Source organism: Python bivittatus, unplaced genomic scaffold, assembly GCF_059951505.1.
Source record: "Python bivittatus isolate LINGU-HERP-01145 unplaced genomic scaffold, Pbiv_v1 ctg000200_np1212, whole genome shotgun sequence".
NCBI classification, from domain to species: Eukaryota; Metazoa; Chordata; class Lepidosauria; order Squamata; family Pythonidae; genus Python; species Python bivittatus.
The window spans coordinates 247,287-267,810 of record NW_028277040.1 but is presented as its reverse complement, the minus strand read 5'-3'; the positions used below and the strand labels follow the sequence as shown (position 1 = coordinate 267,810).

General features: G+C 36.5%; 1 protein-coding gene across 7 annotated transcripts in view; it reads left to right on the top strand.

Annotated features, from left to right (window-relative positions):
• HDAC4 (histone deacetylase 4) overlaps nt 1-20,295 on the top strand; it is a 204,736-nt gene extending 184,441 nt beyond the window's left edge. For 6 of the 7 annotated variants that reach the window (XM_088135538.1, XM_088135536.1, XM_088135537.1 and 3 more), the window contains 4 exons: nt 666-799; nt 11,548-11,632; nt 13,657-13,801; nt 15,713-20,295. In XM_088135538.1, the coding sequence (XP_087991664.1) occupies nt 666-799; nt 11,548-11,632; nt 13,657-13,801; nt 15,713-15,752 (404 nt within the window). In that variant the 3' untranslated portion in view covers nt 15,753-20,295. The remainder of the gene's footprint in view (nt 1-665; nt 800-11,547; nt 11,633-13,656; nt 13,802-15,712) is intronic. The other variant, XR_015795164.1, reaches the window with a different exon arrangement.
• Nucleotides 20,296-20,524: the final 229 nt, after the last annotated feature.

Below are 20,524 nucleotides of genomic sequence, written 5' to 3'. Positions count from 1 at the left end.
CAGAATTGGCATATTGGATGTAACTTATAAAAGCTTACTTTCACACATGCCACAAATTTATCAAATATTTGTTGAATCTAAGATATCTCAGGCAACATACTTATTTCAGTAATAAGATGGAGAAAACAATTTTCAATAGTGCTTGGTTTCGCATTTTTCCAAATGTAAGTTTATTCTGTACTATTTCATACCAGTTTGTGGTGGTAAACTGATAGGAAACAGTTCACATCAAACTTTTTTGTTTGCATTTTTTCCAAATATGCATATTTTAGTGCATGCATTTTTGTGATGTAGTTCCTTTATATACACACGTGTATGGAAATTCTGAGCTGCAAACTGCACATTTTTTAAAAAAATAGACAGTTGTAACATATAGGGGCATTCTGATATTATATAGATTCAGGAAATGTGAATTGATTACCTTTGCATTAAAATGTAAACTAAATGATACTTCAAGCTAGTTTGAAAGCAGATTATATATATATTACCATTGTGGGGATAGCTTTGAAAATGGAGAATTTGATTGAAATGAGATGGTGTCAGTCTAAACATTAATGCTTTTTCAAATTTTGTTTGGATTATAATCTTTTTATTATGTTTCTGATTTTTGAGAGGAATTAATTTTGCTGCTTATCTGCACCTTATTTTTTTTTCTTTCTTCTCAGGCTTTGGATACCTGACCAAACAGCTTATGGGACTGGCTGGAGGACGAATTATTCTGGCTCTTGAAGGAGGTCATGACCTGACAGCCATTTGTGACGCATCTGAAGCATGTGTTTCTGCTTTGCTAGGAAATGAGGTAGAAGTAAAAAAAATTCATTTATACTTTCTTATTAATTTACTGTGGCACAAATCCCATATTTGCACTGCTATAGTTGTAGCTGATATTATATTATAAAACCTGGAACATTTAAATACTATTATAACTTAGGTATATTTCTTCATCATGGTGTCTGTGAAATCATACACAAGAATTTTGTACCAAATCACATTCCAGAGCACATTTCCAGAGCTAATCATTGTGATGAGAGCCCTGCCCTCTTGGGAAAGTAGTCCCCATATAGACATGGCTTCTGCTATTTCCCTTAGTTCCTTTCCCTTTACCATACTAGGAGTATAATTGGCATTTCTTTTTCAGAGCCTGACAGTCCAGCTTCTGGCAGTTTATTTTCACTTTTCTTTTTTCCCCTCTAATAGTCTTTCTTTCATGCTGTTTGCCATTTTTTCAGTTCTCCCATACTGTCAGAAACACTGTGGCCCCAAAGGTTTCATTTAGGAAGTGCCAGAGATACAGTAGGAAGATATCACTGTTGGATACACACTCCTTGTATCTCCTTGGCCAATATAAAAAGCACCTTTCATGGTTGTCACCATTCTTAAATTTCAACAAACAAGACAGGAGAAACCAGTCTTCCAGATTTTGCTGTCTGGGAAAAGAATATAGAATATAGAGATCCTAATACCAAGCCTCAGGTCCCAGATCTCGGTGATGATAAATCTCAGGGCAAATTCCAGACATCGGAATAGAGAGAGCCACCCCATCAGCACACTAAACGACAGCCATCACATCCCCATCTGGTCTTGCCAGAGACCGCCTTATAGTGGGGCAATCAATGGATCCAGTGGGACAACCCTCATGCAATCTGATATGAGTTCTGTCACTTAGATCCATGTCATGGTCAACACCTTTTTGCATGAAGAGCATGGTCCCTTCTAAAGAGTTCCCTCTGGATCTAGCTGTATTGGACAACTATTGCCCTGTCTCCAACCTTCCCTTTTTAGGGAAGTATTTGAGAAGATGGTGGGATTTCAGATATACAGGCCTTAGAGGAAGTGGACTATTTGGACCCCTTGCTGTCAGTGGAAGGGCAGTGGTAGGGTAGGAACAGTGAGCCTGATACTTGCTCCCATACGGGGTGCCACAGGGTTTGGTACTCTCACATCTACCTTTAACATCTGCCTGAAACTACTGGGAGAATGCAGTCATCAGTTCAGGATGAAGTAACATCAGTATAGGCAAGACCAGAGATGCTGTGGAAGTCTTGACCTGGCTGCAGTGACCTGGATGAAAGTTGAACCCTAACAAATTGGGTCATCTTTTAAAGACTACTTGGAAACTGCAGTTGGTACAAAATGGCTGCATGCTTACAAGAGAGACCCACTGCAGCCATATTACATCTGTATTATAGCCACTGCATTTGCTTCCAGTAGGTTTCTGGATCCAATTTAAAGTGCCAGCTTTAACCTACAAAGCCCTACGTGGTTGGGCTCCCAGGTATCTTCAGAACTACTTCATCCAGGTGGAACTGGGCCATTCTGTGCATTGTTGATGAGGATGCTTACCATCACCCACACATGTGAGATAAGAATAATGAAGGCACAGTGTAGAACCATCTCTTCCCAGGGGTCTGGTTGACACCTATCTTAGCATCCTTCAGGAATGCAGCTAAAATGGGATTCTTTGGAGTACCTTCAGGTTTTAATTTTCTGCCATGTAGAATAAGGCTAGTAAGTAGTAATAAGGCTAAGGTTGTCACTGCAATCATGTTGTTACTCAATATTATTGCTTGTTTTGTTGATTTCTTATTTGAATTAAATTTTATTTTTGATTTTATATATATTGTAAAACACTGTGAGTGGATTTGATTTAGCAGCAGACAAATGAATAAGGACAAGACACAGTCTGGAAGCAGTACAAGAATAGCCCAGTCAGCAAACTTTGCTGTTGGTACTGAAGTGTCCTCTGTTGACTGACATACAGTATTAGCTTCACTGCTTCTCCTTGACACCCCCATATGGAGCTTGCCTATTGTACACTGGAGTGTGAGATCCAGTAAAAAAACTGGAAACCAAGTCCTACAAGGAATGGTTAAAACACCAAGGAAGGTTTAGCTTGTAAAAGAGAAGGTTGAGAGGAGACATGATAGCTGTCTTCTGAAGGGCTGTCACATTGTAGAGGGTTCGGACTTATTCTCACTTGTTCCAGAGGGTAAGACTAGAACTAATGGGATGAAACTTCCAGGATGTAGATAAAGATTAGACGTTAGGAAGAACTTCTTGACAGTAAGAGCTGTCAGTCAGTGTATAGGTTACCGTAGGGAGTGGTTTCTTTATTGAAGATTTTCAGAGACTGGATAGTCATCTGTCAGGGATGGTGCAGTGAATCCTGCAGTGTGCGGGAGTTGGACTAGGTGACCTCCTAGGTTACTTCGAACTCTATGATTTTATCATACAGTGTAAGGATTGGAAGGGTTCTTGGAGATAATGTAGTCCAACACCCTATTCAGTGTAGGAATCCACTACTACAGCAAATGCATTCAATAGAAGTTCCTTCCTGAAGACCAAACTGATTGCTGTCACAAAATGTCACAGTGGACAAAATCCTCTCTTCCCAAAGCACAGTCTCCATTTTCAACCTTTTCTATGGTCTCTTCTTGTTTTCACCATTGCTTAGTGCTTATTTGGTCTTCAGGAAGGAACTGGCTTTTTGGTTTGGCCTTTTATCTTTGTTCCCTCAGAGCTCTTCCCCAGAGCCGACCAGAAGCCAGATCAAAAGAGAAACTCCAATCCACAGAAATCCATATTGGAAATCAAGGAATGATACAATGAGCTAGGGACTAGTAAAAGCTAGATACAATTTAGGTCTTACGTGGCTTGAGCTGTGTGCACATGTGCATGTGTGAGACTGGCTATGGGAGCAGCAGGCTGAAAACATCCTCTTCAGAAGCACTGTTCATTTCTCCTATTTGTTTTCCCTCTTTTTGCCTTTCAGTTTCTTCTGGTTCATTTACCTGTCACTGATTCATTTAGAATTCTAATAAATCAGTGACAGCTCATTGTAAAACAAGGACCCACTCTTTAGCACACATCTTTCCCTTCAAGGCAAACTGCTGAAGGAAGGAGGATGACCACTTATTGCCTCCTGAGTGAACCAGGAGAGGGAGGGATGTTTCTGGGGGCAGTATTACTGGGGTAGCTCTTCCTAATCCACTACAATCTGGACATGTGCGTATGTGTGTGTGTGCGAGTCCAGCCTTCGTGTTAAACAGGGTGAGCTCCTGTTTCCTCCCCAGTTCCTGTCAACCCAACAGTTCGAAAACTTACGTGAGTAGATAAATGGGTACTCTCACTCCGGTGGGAGGAAAATGCTGGCGGCGCCTTGCAAAAAGGAGTTGGGAGCAGTTGCTGGTAAGCACGAAAAAACCGCGCGCGCCCGAAAAGGGCGCGAAGCAACGGAAACCCCGCCTCCTGCGCTCGCCAGCTGGGCTCTGCCCTAGGAAGGAGGCTCTGGCAAACGACTTCCGAAAAACAGTTGCCTTGAAAACTGCAAGGACTCGTCCAAGCAGTCACTGCAGGGTCAGCAATGACTGAGCGCAGACAAAAAAAAAACAAAACTGTCCAGACCCTGGATCTATGTCTGTCAACTAGACAGCCAGTTTTCTTGCTGGTGGGGGTGGGCTCCATACCCAACACTAAATTGAGTTATTTATTTGTTTAACCCAATTTTGAGGCCATTCAATTCCTTGACAACTTTGAGTGGTTTACAGGTAAAAGAAAAAACTACACATATAAAAAGAGAACACAGCTGGCAGGAAGAACAAACACCCAGCCTTAAGCCAAACAAAAATAAACTGAAGCAGAAGGGGCTCCAGAACTACCTTATCCCAAGGCCTGGGATATTTTTTTTTTTAAATGGGATTAAAAAAAACAGGTTTTCTGGAACATCTTGGGGGGGGGCTGCATAAGAATCTATTGGAGTTGAGTGGCTAATAAATTTAAATAAATAAATAGAATTTCTGAGGGAATATCATTCCGGGGGCAGGGGCTAGTTCCCATGAGATGACATGGATGGGACCCAGATTGTACCCAACCCTACTTGATTATATCAAACAATTGAAGATAAGCAGTCCCTCAGATAACCAAACCCTAAGCCACAACCAGCACCTTGAATTAGACCTGAAGCCAACTAGTAACCAGAACAGTGAGTTATCACTGGCCATGCTGCTGTATTCTGGACCAGCTATAGCTTCTGGGCAGCTCCATGTAGAGCACATTATATTTATCGAATCATGAGGTGACCAGGGGATTGGTGACTGTCTGAAGAGCTTCCTGGTCCAGGAAAGGGTACAACTGGTACGCTAGCTGTACCTATGTAAGCCTACTCTCCTTTTTTCTTAGATGTTTTGTTTCCTTCTCTTGATCATGAGAGATTGCTATGTCAGCCTCCAGAACCGAAGGAAAGAGTAAGAGCCATGTTTCTATAGGATCTGCCTAGTGATTGGATGGAAGACCACCAGGAAATCCCAGGGCTCTAGGATAGACTTAGAAATAGAGAAGAAAAAAACAACCTTTCAGAACCAATAAACCAAGAAATCTTACTATTTTTCAAAGGCATGAGATCTCTCGCTCAATTATTCAAAATTTGAATTATTATGTTTTAATGTGGCTTCAAAGGGTAGAGAGGTAATAACCTCTAGGAACTGGGTACTCAAATCACAGAACTTATTTGAGAGTTCAAATTCCTAACACATTTAAAAGAAATTTAATTTATATCAAAAGGAAAATTAAAAGTTATGATATATTGCAGCTCTCATGGTTGGTGCCTATTGCTGCTGTCAAGATGTTTTGTTATTTCAGGTTGCTCCAACTACTTTATTTTCATCCATAATCCAAAGATAACAAAAAATATCCCTCCAAAATTTGGCTTTCTTACATGCAGATAAAAAGCCAAGGCTTTCTTACAATATAATGTACACTAAAACAAATTACCAGGGTAGTGGTGATGGTATTTCCAATGTCATGATGCATTATGAAACTATACAGTTGAGAAATATTCCAGGAGTGATAGCTGATACAGAATCTAAGGTATGGTTTTCTTTTGAATTTCATGGCAAATTTTTAAAAAGATTAAAGGCATACCATACTGTGCTGATCTTTCTAAAAAGATTGTCAGTTCTACTTCTAATCCGTTTTGAAGACTTGAAGAACTTTGCCTACCATTTCACTACTTATATTGGTTTTAGGCCATATGTGGAAATATTTGAAGTGGCAAAGGACAATCCAGTTAGAATAAGAGATGGGTACTGCAAGGGCACTTTAGTTCCCTTGGAACAGATTTCAGATTTCCCTCTTACCTGATTTCATTTGCTACAGTTGTGTTTTCTTTTCAAAAAGAGATTCAAGCTACCAAAAAGCAGCTTACTAAATTTGAAAAAAAAAATATTAAGTATCAGTATGTCAGTTAAAGGGTTGCTGTCTAAACTCTGTACTATATTACTCCTTTGGAGTATAAGAACTGTCCATTAAATGGATGAAAAGCAGTTTGAGTAAATGAGTTGTTAAACCATCATAAATGAAGGGGACTTGAATATATTTTCACTCTCTTCCCAAGTGTGAGAAAAATGATAGATTGTATGTGATACAGGTGAAATTGACATATATACCTTAAAAAACAGTTCTATGCTTTGTTGATATAAATGCAGTAGAAAGGCACATATCTTCGTCTATAGTGGATATGCCCACTATGTCCACTATGGTTTTCACAGAAACAGGCATAATCATTAACTAAAATAGATCTCCATTGTTGGAAATATTATTGAAGATAGTAAGGAAATAAAATCTAAATCTTTAATGATATGTGTGATGGTATCAGCAAAAATGGTGATAACCAGAAATTGGAAACATGGAATTTTATCCTTAGATATATAATAAGCCTTGGTATACAGTGAGGGCAGACAAATTAATCCATTTATTACATTTTTGAATAGGCAATCTAACCCATGTTCCTTCTTTGTGACAAAGAAATATAGTCAGGTCCAGAAATATTGGGACATCGACACAATTCTAACATCTTTGGCTCTATACACCACCACAATGGATTTGGAATGAAACAAACACAATGTGCGTTAACTGCAGACTGTCAGCTTTAATTTGAGGGTATGTACATCCAACTCAGGTGAACGGTGTAGGAATTACAACAGTTTGCATATGCGCCTCCCACTTGGTAAGGGACCAAAAGTAATGGGACAATTGGCTTCTCAGCTATTCCATGGCCAGGTGTGTGATATCCCCTCAGTACCCCAATTACAATGTGCAGATAAAAGGCCCAGAGTTCATTTCAAGTGTGCTATTTGCATGTGGAATCTGTTGCTGTCAACTCTCAAGATGCGATCCAAAGAGCTGTCACTATCAGTGAACCAAGCCATCATTAGGCTGAAGAAACAAAACAAACCCATCAGAGAGATAGCAAGAACATTAGGCGTGGCCAAAACAACTGTTTGGAACATTATCAAAAAGAAGGAACACACCGGTGAGCTCAGCAACACCGAAAGACCCGGGAGACAACGGAAAACAACTGTGGTGGATGACCGAAGAATTGGTTCCCTGGTGAAGAAAACACCCTTCACAACAGTTGGCCAGATCAAGAACACTCTCCAGGAGATAGGTGTATGTGTGTCAAAGTCAACAATCAAAAGAAGACTTCACCAGAGTGAATACAGAGGGTTCACCACAAGATGTAAACCATTGGTGAGCCTCAAAAACAGGAAGGCCAGATTAGAGTTTGCCAAACGACATCTAAAAACGCCTTCACAGTTCTGGAACAACATCCTATGGACAGATGAGACCAAGATCAACTTGTACCAGAGTGATGGGAAGAGAAGAGTATGGAGAAGGAAAGGAACTGCTCATGATCCTAAGCATACCACCTCATCAGTGAAGCATGGTGGTGGTAGTGTCATGGCGTGGGCATGTATGGCTGCCAATGAAACTGGTTCTCTTGTATTTATTGATGATGTGACTGCTGACAAAAGCAGCAGGATGAATTCTGTAGTGTTTCGGGCAATATTATCTGCTCACATTCAGCCAAATGCTGCAGAACTCATTGGACGGCGCTTCACAGTACAGATGGACAATGACCCAAAGCATACTGCAAAAGCAACCAAAGAGTTTTTGAAGGGACAGAAGTGGAATGTTATGCAATGGCCAAGTCAATCACCTGACCTGAATCCCATTGAGCATGCATTTCACTTGCTGAAGACAAAACTGAAGGGAAAATGCCCCAAGAACAAGCAGGAACTGAAGACAGTTGCAGTAGAGGCCTGGCAGAGCATCACCAGGGATGAAACCCAGCGTCTGGTGATGTCTATGCATTCCAGACTTCAGGCTGTGATTGACTGCAACAGATTTGCAACCAAGTATTAAAAAGGGAAAGTTTGATGTATGATTATTATTCTGTCCCATTACTTTTGGTCCCTTAACAAGTGGGAGGCACGTATGCAAACTGTTGTAATTCCTACACCATTCACCTGAGTTGGATGTACATACCCTCAAATTAAAGCTGACAGTCTGCAGTCAATGCACATTGTGTTTGTTTCATTCCAAATCCATTGTGGTGGTGTACAGAGCCAAAGATGTTAGAATTGTGTCAATGTCCCAATATTTCTGGACCTGACTGTATATGGAAAGATATATATTATTTTTAAAAAGTCTCAAAATGGTAGACAATGGTCTAGAATAGTAATATCTGTAATAATAAGCAAGATTTTGTATTTTAGGGCATTACAGTGTATTAATATTTATGCATGGCCTGAAAGCATGTTATGTGATTCAATTTTTAAATTTATAAACATATTTTTCTTTCCTCTTGACCAGATTTAATGAACAGTTTGACTGTCATCCTATTGTTAGGATGTGTACACTACGATCCACCCACCTATCCTTGGCACAGAGCGAGGCACATTTCTTTTGCTGGAATCAACACAGTCTTTTTATTTTCTGATTTTGTTTGTTAGATATATATCCTGCCTTTCCTACATGGGCTCAAGGCATCTCTGTGTATCTCCATTTTTATCTCCACAACAGCAACTGTATGAGGCAGGCTGGGTTGAAAAAAAGTTATTGACTGAAAGTCACCCAGTGGGTTTTCATGGCTGAGGACAGATTTGAATTTCAGTCTCCCTTGTCCTCGTCCAGCACCTTAACCTCTATACCATACCCGCTTGCTTAGATGTCCTTGCTGTGATATCAGTGCTTTGCAAATGCTGAGCTCTGAGATATCTTACCAAGAATTAACAAAATAGTCATAGTTCTCACAGAATTCAAGAAATGTATATTTATGACAGGAATCCACAATACAATACATTTGTATTCTAGATTTAGTAGATATTATTTAGATAATAAAAGATACCAAAAGAAGAGATTAAGAAGGTGTTTCAAATCATTTTTGCCCCACCAAAGCTGACTCAGTGTCCTTGTTTTGTGAATCAAATCAGGGGGCTGCAAAGCACTTCTTAACCTTTTCAATATTTCCCAGATTCAGTGGTTTTGTGTTGCTGCCAGAGTTGTTACAGACAGGATATGCATTGTTGCAGTTCCATATATGGAGAAGGCTGGTTGGTGTTGAATGGTGGGTAGTGTAATGGGCTCTGTGACATTGTCATTGCTCCAGTAAGTGGGGTAGGCAAGGCTAAAACTTCTTTGTTTTAATTCACTCTTTAAATTCTCAACTTATTTAACATCTCCAACCACAAATCTTGACTTTGCCATCTCTTGTGCTAAAGAAGTGTTATTCTTCCCTGGTGGGAATTCAGTTCAGCTCTTTAGACACAAGACTGAACAGTCTAGTATAGTGATGGTGAACCTATGACATGCATGTACAGGTGACATACCACAATGTTTTGGGTGTTGCCAGCATTCACCAACACCCGATGACAACTATTCTCCCGGTTTTGAGTTACTAAAGAAACTGAGTTTGTTTTACTCGTATTTCATTTTTGTAATTATTTGACTTTATATAATAAAATGATTAGACTTTTTTTTTTTAAATAAATGAGATGTAAAGAATTATTTCTCTTTTGTTTGGGGAGGGGGGGGTGACATGCCAGCAGAGTCAAGTTAGGCATTTTCCAAATTTTTGACACACTGAGCCCAAAAGGTTCACCATCACTGATCTAGAATATATTCTTGGGTCAGTCCTTGTGTTTAACAAATTGCATGATTGAGTCTGATTTAAATTTCTCAAATTATATGAATAGGTGTAACTTTGCTAGCTGCTGGCTGATTGTCATTTACTTCTAGGAAAAAAATTAAAACACTGCACTCTGGGGATTTTAAGGCCAGAACTGCTTTTTTCATTCCTAACGCTGGTTGGTCTCTTGTGCAGGGATAGGCAGTTGGATGTCATTATAGACCCTTTAGAATACAAGTCCTAAAATCCTTTGCTACTGCTAGCCACACAAATCCTCAATTATCCTTATTATAAGCTCCTAGCAGTTTTTTCCTTATATTCTGCTGTTTGAGGACTCTAGGAGTAGCCTGGAAAATTAATATAAACTTTATCAAATATTAATATAGATTAACACAGTTCTAAGGCCAGCATTTCACACATTGAAGACTATTTTGTGTTTTAAAATGAAGGTAAAAATTTAGCTCAGATTAAATTTCTGAATGTCAAATACAGCCATAGACAGCATTTTAAGCACTCGTGTATGTACATACCTGCTACGTATGTAGTGAAGAAATAGCATTATAGCAGCAATTGTTCATGGTGGGATTAGGCTGTATGAGACCGATTCATTTTAGAACAGTTGCATTGACTTTGACTCATGACTGTTGTTCTACAACTATCACACACCAGCATTCTTGCTGATTAGCTTTTCTGAATCCAACTCCATTGACTACATATGTGATTCTCTCCTTACCAGGAATGTATTTTGTGGAAAACTGAAAGGAAACATTTCAGAATTTTCTTCTTGTTTCTAAGACACATTGTATAAATATAGTATGGTTGTTAGGGCTGTGCAAACCAGAAATAATTCAGAAATGCTTCAGAGCTTGAGTTAGCATAGCATGTCTCCACTATTCATTAAAGCAGCTGTTTTTAAAGGCTTCTGTGTGAGCCTGAAAAAACTTACTAGACATTCCATCATATGCCTGTTATCTTTCCTTAGGTATTATAAAGGGGAAATGGGAAGAGCACGCTACATTAATATGCTAAGTATTCCTTTGTTTTGGTGCAGAGTGCATGGCAGAATGAGAAAGTTATATGAAGAGAGCCTTTGGGAAGTTATTCCACTTTTCTAGTTTCTTATAAAATTCGATAAATCTAGTTAAAATAATCATCTAAATATTTTAATTTTCTCAGCTACACCATTGACAACTGCATGCCATGAAGTCATACATTGTTTAAGTCCCCTTCATTTGATTGGTCTGCCTTGACGTTTGAAAAAAAAAATCAGATTAGCTCAAAACTTTACAGTCTGCCCACAGTGTTTAATTCTACTATGTATAAGTTATGTTTCTACTAAATGTGATCCATCTCACATTACACGCATACAGTACATTGACTCCTAACTGCATTACAGTATTGAAAATGTCTTTATAAGAGAAAGAGAGGAGATTATCATAAATGGCAGTTGGTGGATACAACTTCAAGGGATGTTAAACCACAGCCTTTTCAGTATGACTTAAATCTACAACCGTTCAAATCATATGATCACTACTTATTTTAAAAAGTGATATTCTAAATTGTATTTTTTATTATCTCAGCTTGATCCTATTCCTGAAAAAATATTACAGCAGACAGCAAATGTTAATGCAGTGCATTCCATTGAGAAGGTCATTGAAATACACAGTGAGTACCTACAAACAGTAGTTTTTCTTCTACAGTTAAATTGAGTCTTGATACATTTTTAAAAAATTGAATTCATAGAATTCAAAAAGTCACATAGGATATTCATATAACCCTTTGCTGCCCCCCAAATAGTTGTACAACCTCTGCTTGAGTACATCTATCAAAGAGGAACACACACACTTTAAGTAGCCACTTCCACTGCCGATCTGTTTTTACTTACATTCTTTTTCTTACATTCAGCTGGAATCTGCCTTCCTGTGTCTCTGAATAGTGTCCTATCCTTTGGGATGATAGAGAACAGGTCTTGGGTTCTGTCACCACAAATTCAGATATCTGAAAACTGCTATCAGTCTTCTTCCAAGCCTAAACATATTCAGCTCCCTTAATCTCTTCTGAAAGGACTTAGTTTCTCCTTCTCTTAATTGCTCTTCTCCTAACCTATCTGATTTAAAATGAAGTGTGCAGAACTGGACACAATATTCAAAAATTAAGCACAGCACAGCACACTTTTGGCCAGCACAGAATAGAAAGTAGTAATTTCCACGATATGGCAATTTCACCTGATGGAGTTTTTAATTACATTTACCTTTTTTGAAGCCACACTACACTGATTTCATATTCAGCTTGTGATACTACAACTGAAAGATCCATTCAAGGTATATTACTGCCAACCAGTAATTTCCTCATCCTATACCTGCTCATATGCTTTCTCTTTCCTAAATGATTTTTTTTTCATTTCTTTTGTTTTGATTTGATTCTGTTACTCGTTCTGTTATTTTCCAACCATTCTTGTGATTTCTCAAATTTATGTTGAATTTTAGTTAATGTCTTTTAGGTATCTTCCATTTTAGGGACCCTAATCTTTAATGAAAATGTTGCAGAGGACCAAACCCTGTGGCAGCCCACCTGAAAAGAAACTATTGATGAATTTCCTTTGAATATGATTTTCAAGACAGCTATGTATCTGTTTAATTACTCACTTTTCAGTAGCTTCTTAATCAAACTGCCATGGGGCACTTTATTCAGTGCTTTATTGAAAACAAGATGTAGTATATCTACAACATTTCCCCAAACTATCAAAGAAAGCTACCTGTTCAAAAAATGAGGTTAGTATTACAAGACTTGACGAAAGGCCAGCATTAATTTTTTTAATCATTGCATTATTTTCAAAATGCTTTATAATCTGCTCAGTTTTTGTAGTTCTCTAGAGTCTCTCCCCTGAGAGAGCAACAAGCTTTGTTCACAAGTTACTGGTATTTCATACGTTTTCTAGGATTTCTCATAATGTACAGTTTAAATGGACCCTCCACAAGTGACTTTCATCTTCATCAAAATTCGTGGTCTTGGAACTTTGAATTTGTTTAAACAAGTATCTCTGCCTTTTCTCTATTATTACCATTTTGCCATGTTTGATGAGCAACTAGTATGCTCTTTCTTTCTTCTCATCTGTTGTGTCATCTTCATTCACCCACATTCATCCAGCAGTTTTGAATTCTCTGCATTAGTTTCCTGTTCACTCCAAGATCCTACACAAACTTTGTTTAAACCTTAAAAATCTTCCATGTCCTTGTCCCTTTGTATTTCTTATACCTCAACATATACCTTTCTATAATCTTTGTTTATCCAGCTCTGAATTTTTGTTCATCAGCTTAATCTCTGAAATGACTGCTCCCTTTCCAATGTTATGTCTGGAATTGCCTGACAGAATGTTTTTGTATGATCTGTGTTCCTTATTTTTTTTATTTCAGGAAGCCCTTGGAACATCTCTCTAGTTCTAGTAAATTAGACAAAATAATTTACTAATTTACTTTTATTAATTTATAAGGGACACAAGGAAATAACAGAGTAGAGGGCAAAAGGAGCTGTAGTAAAATAGGGAGATATGTTATTACTTCATTTTGTAAAGCCCCTTAGATGTAGGGATCTCTCAGGTCTGTTCAGTTTTGCAGCTTGATGATGCTTTTCTTTTGTTGTATAGAAAAATAATAGTAATGGATTCTGTGATGGCTTAATTTTTCCTTTAGGTAAGTACTGGCATTCACTCCAACGTTATTCTTCAACAGTCAGTTATTCTTTGATAGACGCACAGAAGTGTGATAATGAAGAAGCGGAAACTGTAACAGCTATGGCATCTTTGTCAGTGGGAGTTAAGCCACTTCCTGAGAAAAAGTGAGTTTTATTCTTTACCACTTTTTTTTTTTGGTTCCTTTGAGTCAGTGTTGACTCCTGGCAGTTGCCTGGACTAGTCCCTGTAGTTTTTTTGGCAAGATTTTTCAGAAGTGGTTTGCCCTTGCCTGCTTCCTCGAGCTGAGAGAGAGTGACTGGCCCAAGTTCACCCAGTTGGCTTTGTGCCTAAGGCAGGATTAGAACTCACAGCCTCCTAGTTTCTAGCCTGATGCCTTAACTGCTACACCAAACTGGCACTCTATTCTTTATTCTCACTCTATTCTTTATCTCTGCCATGTCCTAAAAGGCAGCCTCTAAACAGTATAATAAATAAATATAGGGATATGTAAAATATTTTTGTTCCAAAATCATTTTGAGCACTAATCTTCATAAAACATTCCACTTCACATGTAAAACTCCAGATGTGAAATGGGCTGCTTTGAGTATTTAGGAAGTTTTTTATGCACAAAACACTTCCAAAATGTTCAAAACAGCTGAATTTGGCAAGATGAACTTGAGACAGCTCAGAAATCTATTTGAAACAGTATTTTAGACCTGATCTAGGAAATAATAATGGCTGTATCTTAATCTTTGCACTAGCAAAATCCTCCACCATCAAAAGCAAAAAGGCCAAAGAGTTTTCATAGTTAATATTTGGGGAGTTTGAGAAGAATAGGCAATGGCTGTGATACCTTGTTAGCGCAAATTCATTGTTGACGATCACTTCATTTCCAGTTTTGCTAAATCAAAGAGCATTCCATTATCAAAAGTACACCAAATTAATATAATGCAATGCTAATGAAACTAATTGGACCTCAAATTTAATTCATTAGCTTGAAGAAAAACCAATTTACAGAGGCTCCAAAAGACAGAACACAAACTGGTAAAGGTTTACAAATAAAAATCTAGGGACAGAAATAAAAAACAAATGAAAAATCTAGGGAAAGGAGAATTGTTATATTCAGCCAGGAGAGAACTCTAGTGACATATAGCTTTGAAATGTCTCAAAATGCTCATATAATTTTAACCTTCCTACATAGGAGGAATTATAGTAAAAATGCCTCAGTATTTGATCTGAGCCAAAAAATATAAGTAATGTCATTTAATAATTGACTGATCAAACCAACTGCTCATCTTCATGGTCTATATACTGTATATACGCGTGTTGTACTTAAAAGGAAGGTTCAGAATCTTCTAGAATTATGGCAGGACATTTGGCCTCTCAAGTGCTCATGTTTCATGGGCATGGCTCCCACTTTTTTCTTAGTTGGCCTTCGGCTACCTTAGCAGCATTGGAGAGGGTTTTCTCCAGTTTCTTTTTCTTTTCTTTTTTTCAGTAGCCTGTTTCTCTTTTACTTTCATCTAATATAGTCTCTCTTTTATTTTTTTTCTTTTCCTTGCAAAAAGAAGGACAGGCAGTACACCTGTAACTTGTTTTTTGAGTGATTTGTGCAATCACAACCGCTCTCCCTCTACAGATACCTGGCCTGGCGTGGTATTCCTTGGGCCACTATGTGTTGAGTAGAAAGTTGCTCTTTCTACTCAAAACTGTTCATCTCTAGCAGATTCCTAAAAGGAGCTGAAGGCACAGATGACAAAATATAAGAACCTGTAAACCAATCATAGTGTAAAGAATCCATTCTTTCAAAGCAACTGTTAGAATCTCTCTCAGCATAGAGTTCCAAATATGAAGTAGTTTCTCTTAATGAAGTTCTGAGGTCCAGACTCAAGATATTAGTAATGATTATTAGGAATAGCCATTAAGACTGTGTGGTAGAACATTAAGTGGCATATCAAAATAATATTGCTTTGCATGCTTATTAACAACAGCACCAATAATTAATAAACATATATATCTGATTCTGGGCCATGCAAATCTATCATTCTGACTCTTCTTAATGAAATTGCTTACAGCCTGGATGAGGAGCCCATGGAAGAAGATCCTCTTCTGTAGCATTCACCTAGTTTGAAGCGCTCCAGTAAATTCATCTTGTCTTTGAAGGCCTGCCAAGAAGCTTTCTCTTGTTATACTTGCATCCTGCCCTGATTTTCTTCCAGAAAGGCAGCCATGTTGAAAGAAAGCCTAATCTTTCCATATTGTTTGGATTATGCTCATGGAAAAGAAAAAATGCAGGTGAAGAGCAGCAATATGAATTACAGACCACAGAGTAATCTTCCTTTTTTCCTCAATGGAAACTATAAGCGGCAAGAGGCCAGAGAAGTATTTAGCAAAGTTGCCAGCTTTTGCTGTTGTTTCAAAATCAAAGACTTAACATGGACGTGACAATTTTCATTTAAAACTGGTGCTTAAAATTTGATTACATTCAGACCACTCAAACTAGATTGTACTTTTGTTTCTGTATTATTTTTGTGGTTCTTGCGTACTTGTGAATAAGAGATGTTCTTCAAAACCCAGACCCTGAGGAGGGTTATTTTTCTTCTTATGAAGGGTAAAAGAGAACTAAGCTTTTTATATATACATGCAAACTATATAAATGTGGAGAGGGAGAATGTAAAACAAGAAAGATCACCCAGAAAAGGGATTGGCTTTAGCACTGCCAAAGCCATTGGAAGAGTTTGTGCCTTTTAAAACAATAGACTGATTTTGGGCAGCTGTTTTTTCCTGACATTTTTGAGGAACTATGCCTTAAGAAAAGAACTCTGCAGCAGTTCCTCTGGCAAAGTAGGCTGAGAACTGCATTCAGCAAGAAAGATTCTAGGATTTCTGCTAGCGTGATTATTTAAAGCAAGCAAAGGCCAGAGCTTCTCCCAAACAGTCTACAAGTTTATTTGGGGTTTTGTTTCCTTGCTGTTTAAATTAAAAAAAAAAATTAAGGTAGTTGCCAGTAATGTGGCAAATGCTGTTGGGTTTCTAAAATTCATTGATTTTTAAAAAATCCAACATCTTCTTCTATACATTATGTATAACATTTAAAGTATCAATTTGGTTGTAAAGGCATGCACAGATACAATTGCAATTTTTTTTAAAAAAATGGAATGCTTTTTATTAAAAGCAGATAGCATGGGATATTGCTTAATTTTTTAGGTATAAATATATATGTACACTGTATAATGAATAATATAAATATATTCCAAGCTTAGAAAACTCTTACAAATTATTAATTAAATATTTATAGTGCATTTATATTACTATATAAATAAATGCAGATGGCAACCATTGGAAGCTCCTTGCAAAGGATTTGTAGATTGAAAGGTTAAGAAAAGGACTCTAGTTTGAAACTTGCCCATTTTCAAAGTGCAGTTTGGAATGTTTTTAGAATGCCCAACATTTTAGCCACTGGGCAACTACCCTAAATATTGCTATTTCACTTTTATGTTCTTCAATGTTGACCCTCTTTTAACAAACGAAGTATTTCTGGCAAATATTTATTTGCTGCTGCTTCATTTTCATATTTTCAGATAAAGCCATAGAACAGCCTTATTTGCATTGATTTTCATGTTTGGTTTTCATTTGAGAATTGTGTTTCCAGACATTAATCATTTCCTGGACATGCATAATTTCTCCTTGCACACCGAAGTTAGCTTATTTCCAGGTGTTTGTACAGCAAACATTTTTCCTAATCTTGTGCATGTTGCAGAGTGCTGTGTGTTATTTTCAGAAAACCCTTTTCTCAAATTCCATGGTCATTTTTAGATTAGGAAATTGATTGTATAATTTCTCAGTTCTTCAGTTGTAGTTGTTATGCTACATAAAGAAAATGAGAAACTTTCTTACCTTAAAAGCTTACTAGTATTATAAAGAGTGATATATATCCTCAATTTCAAGGATGATTAAAGGCATTAATAATTTAAATAAATAAGTTGAAAGTCTGCAACATTCTGTTGGTACACAGAGCAAACACACAGAAACCATTGTGGTTGAATAATCCCTTTAGAAGATTACTTCAGAATAAATATTAATAATAATTACACTTGTTTTTTGAGAGAGTACTAATCTTCACCATGATCTCTTTTCTTCTACATATATTTTTTTAAAATGAGGGAAGTTGATTAAATTTTTAGTAGTGAAATTAGAAGAGACTGATTTTTTTCTAAAGCAACTTCTGAATCCCTTTTGTGTGTGTGTGTGTGTGTGTTACATTAACTGACAGAGTTGATTTATAACTTATTTTGTAGTTTTGAAAAGTTTTTTCTTTCATTCCATTATGACTGGAGTTGTGAGAACGTAAACATAAATTTGAGTGAGTGCAGGAGAGTTTTAGAAGTTTATTTACTGCAAAAATTGATATGCAATTTTTAAGACAGACACTACAATATTAATGTTCATGCTAACCCAAATATATTCAAAGTGATGAATTCTTTTTGGCATTAGAACTGCCAGGAACATACTCTAAGAGTAAAGTTTGATGGTAAAGATAAAAATGTATATTTTATAAAATGCTTTGCTGCTGTGATCTAAAAAGATTTTTGTGTGAAATAACTTGATTTCATATTTTATTTTACTTTGTTATCACAATTGATAAACATTATGAATTCTATAATCACTACAATCTCAAATACATTTTATTTTTGAAAATCAAAATTGTCAAAAAAAATTTCATCACAAGAAATTGTTAGTACATAACAATTGGTGTTAACATGATGGCTTTTAATGTTGTTACTTTTAAGATTCTTCATTTGTTACTTTCAAATTTCTACATCATTAGGAGTGAAAAGCTTTTCTGAAGTCCGAAAGAATTTTGGTATATATAATTTGCCCCATTTTCTACTTACTTCTATTTAAAATGGATATAGCATAATCTCACTCCAAGCCTGAAACTGGATTTCTTCTGCAGTTCTTCTAGGAGAAAAAAGAATTGTGTGTTATGAGGGTGGAAATAATTTTATTTAAGAAAAGCCTGGGTAAGGAAGGCTTATGGGCTCTGGGGATAAACAAAGAGCTTGATCTGAGTAAGACAATGTATCTCTAATTACCACATTTTTATATTCTATAAATAAGAGATACCTAAATTCCACCAGCAAGATTCTGTATGTTGTCTTGATTAACCCAGTTTTGAAGGTATAGAGTGACTTACTACTATTCTTCTCTTGTAGCAGTTGAGAAACATAGGAGCATCTTAAAACTGAATTACCTAAAAGTGAGCTCCAGATTGTAGTACAGTATAATATCATGGTTATTTTACTTTCAGTACACAAACATTCCTTTTTATTAATCATGTACTCATTCCATTTTTCCTTTTATAAACTTTTGGGCCCACATTTTATGGGCATTGATATATATAAATATATAAATATATAAATATATATAAATAAATATATATGAATATATTTTTTTAAGTTTCCTACACCTTGAGGTTGCATGGTCTGTTAGGTTGGCATGCCTTTATATTGTAAACAGATTTTGCACGCCACACTTGGCAGCTCTGGGAAAAAGCTTTCTAATGGCATTAGCAAGAGAGAAAGTTTGGAAAGTTTTGTGTCACACAAAAATAAGGAGCATGGAAAAGGGAAGTTTGTTTGACTGAACTGATTAAGGACCTGTGTTTTTATTGTAAAATTTTAAAAAATACAAAGGACTACTTAAACATTTGTCATTTTAAAGAAAAGAATAGCATTTGTGACAAACCAATAATAGAATATATTGTATTTATGTGGAAATGTGTAGGAAAACTATGCTGAACACACAAGTAAACTGCCTATGTCATATTTTTTTTAAGAGAAAGAGGGAGAAGAATTCTCTTTTGTTTGTGAGGGATAAGGAAGGTGCAAACCTATGCTAATTTCTGTTTATATTAATTATGAAATAAAAATGACAATAACTTTAAGAGTTAACTCTTCAGCTCAGCTGTATTACTTTTTAAATTACTAGGAATTATATATCAAGAGATTTTGACATTTAAGCAGTGATGTACTGTGCAAACACTGTGGATTCAAACAAAACTTTGTATCAGCAGGAAATGAGGTTTCTTCATAGTGATAGTTGAGCTTGGTTTCCTCCCAGCTTCATATTCTATTTGAGATTAATTAAAAAGAAAGGGCCGGGGAAAATAATTTAACACTTCTGGTGCTTTACATTGGTGGCAACCCATATGTATGGGTTGAAAAACTATTAACCCAAGAATTTATTACAAATATGTAGTATGAGAAATTGTAACTTTATTATATTCTGCTTTATGCCTATACATGCTCAGTATGTCACCATTGATAGCAGCTACCAGTTTAGTCTGTAATTTAGACAGAGTTTCATTCTTAATTGTATGAACCCTTTAAATTATAGTAGCATATTCTTTGTACTTAAATTTTATTATGACCTTTTTCTTAGTAGATTTGAAATTTGGGTTATTTTTTCCTAGGTCTCTCTCATTCCTGCTTTTTGTTATGTTGTTTTACTTTTTTTTTTCTTTTTTACCAATGGTGTCTTTCTTTAACTATACCACATCAATCTCAACTTTAATAGAAGTTCAGTATTTTGTACCACATTATGACAACTTGTTATTATTGTGGTGTAAATAAAAAGATAAAATGAATTACAAAATGTTCTCTATTGAGGTTAATAACAATTGTCTTCACTTTTCCTTTGTCAATTCATTTTTGTATGTGTATGCTAAAATGTAACTTGAAAAACTGCCAACTTTTGAATATGGTCTTCCAAACAGATGGCGGTAGCAACATCAACTAATACTATACAATACAATAATTCCATCTTTCTCTCCATCATGGATATTTTTTCCTGATAAAAGGATGAAAGAAATGGAAGCAAAATAT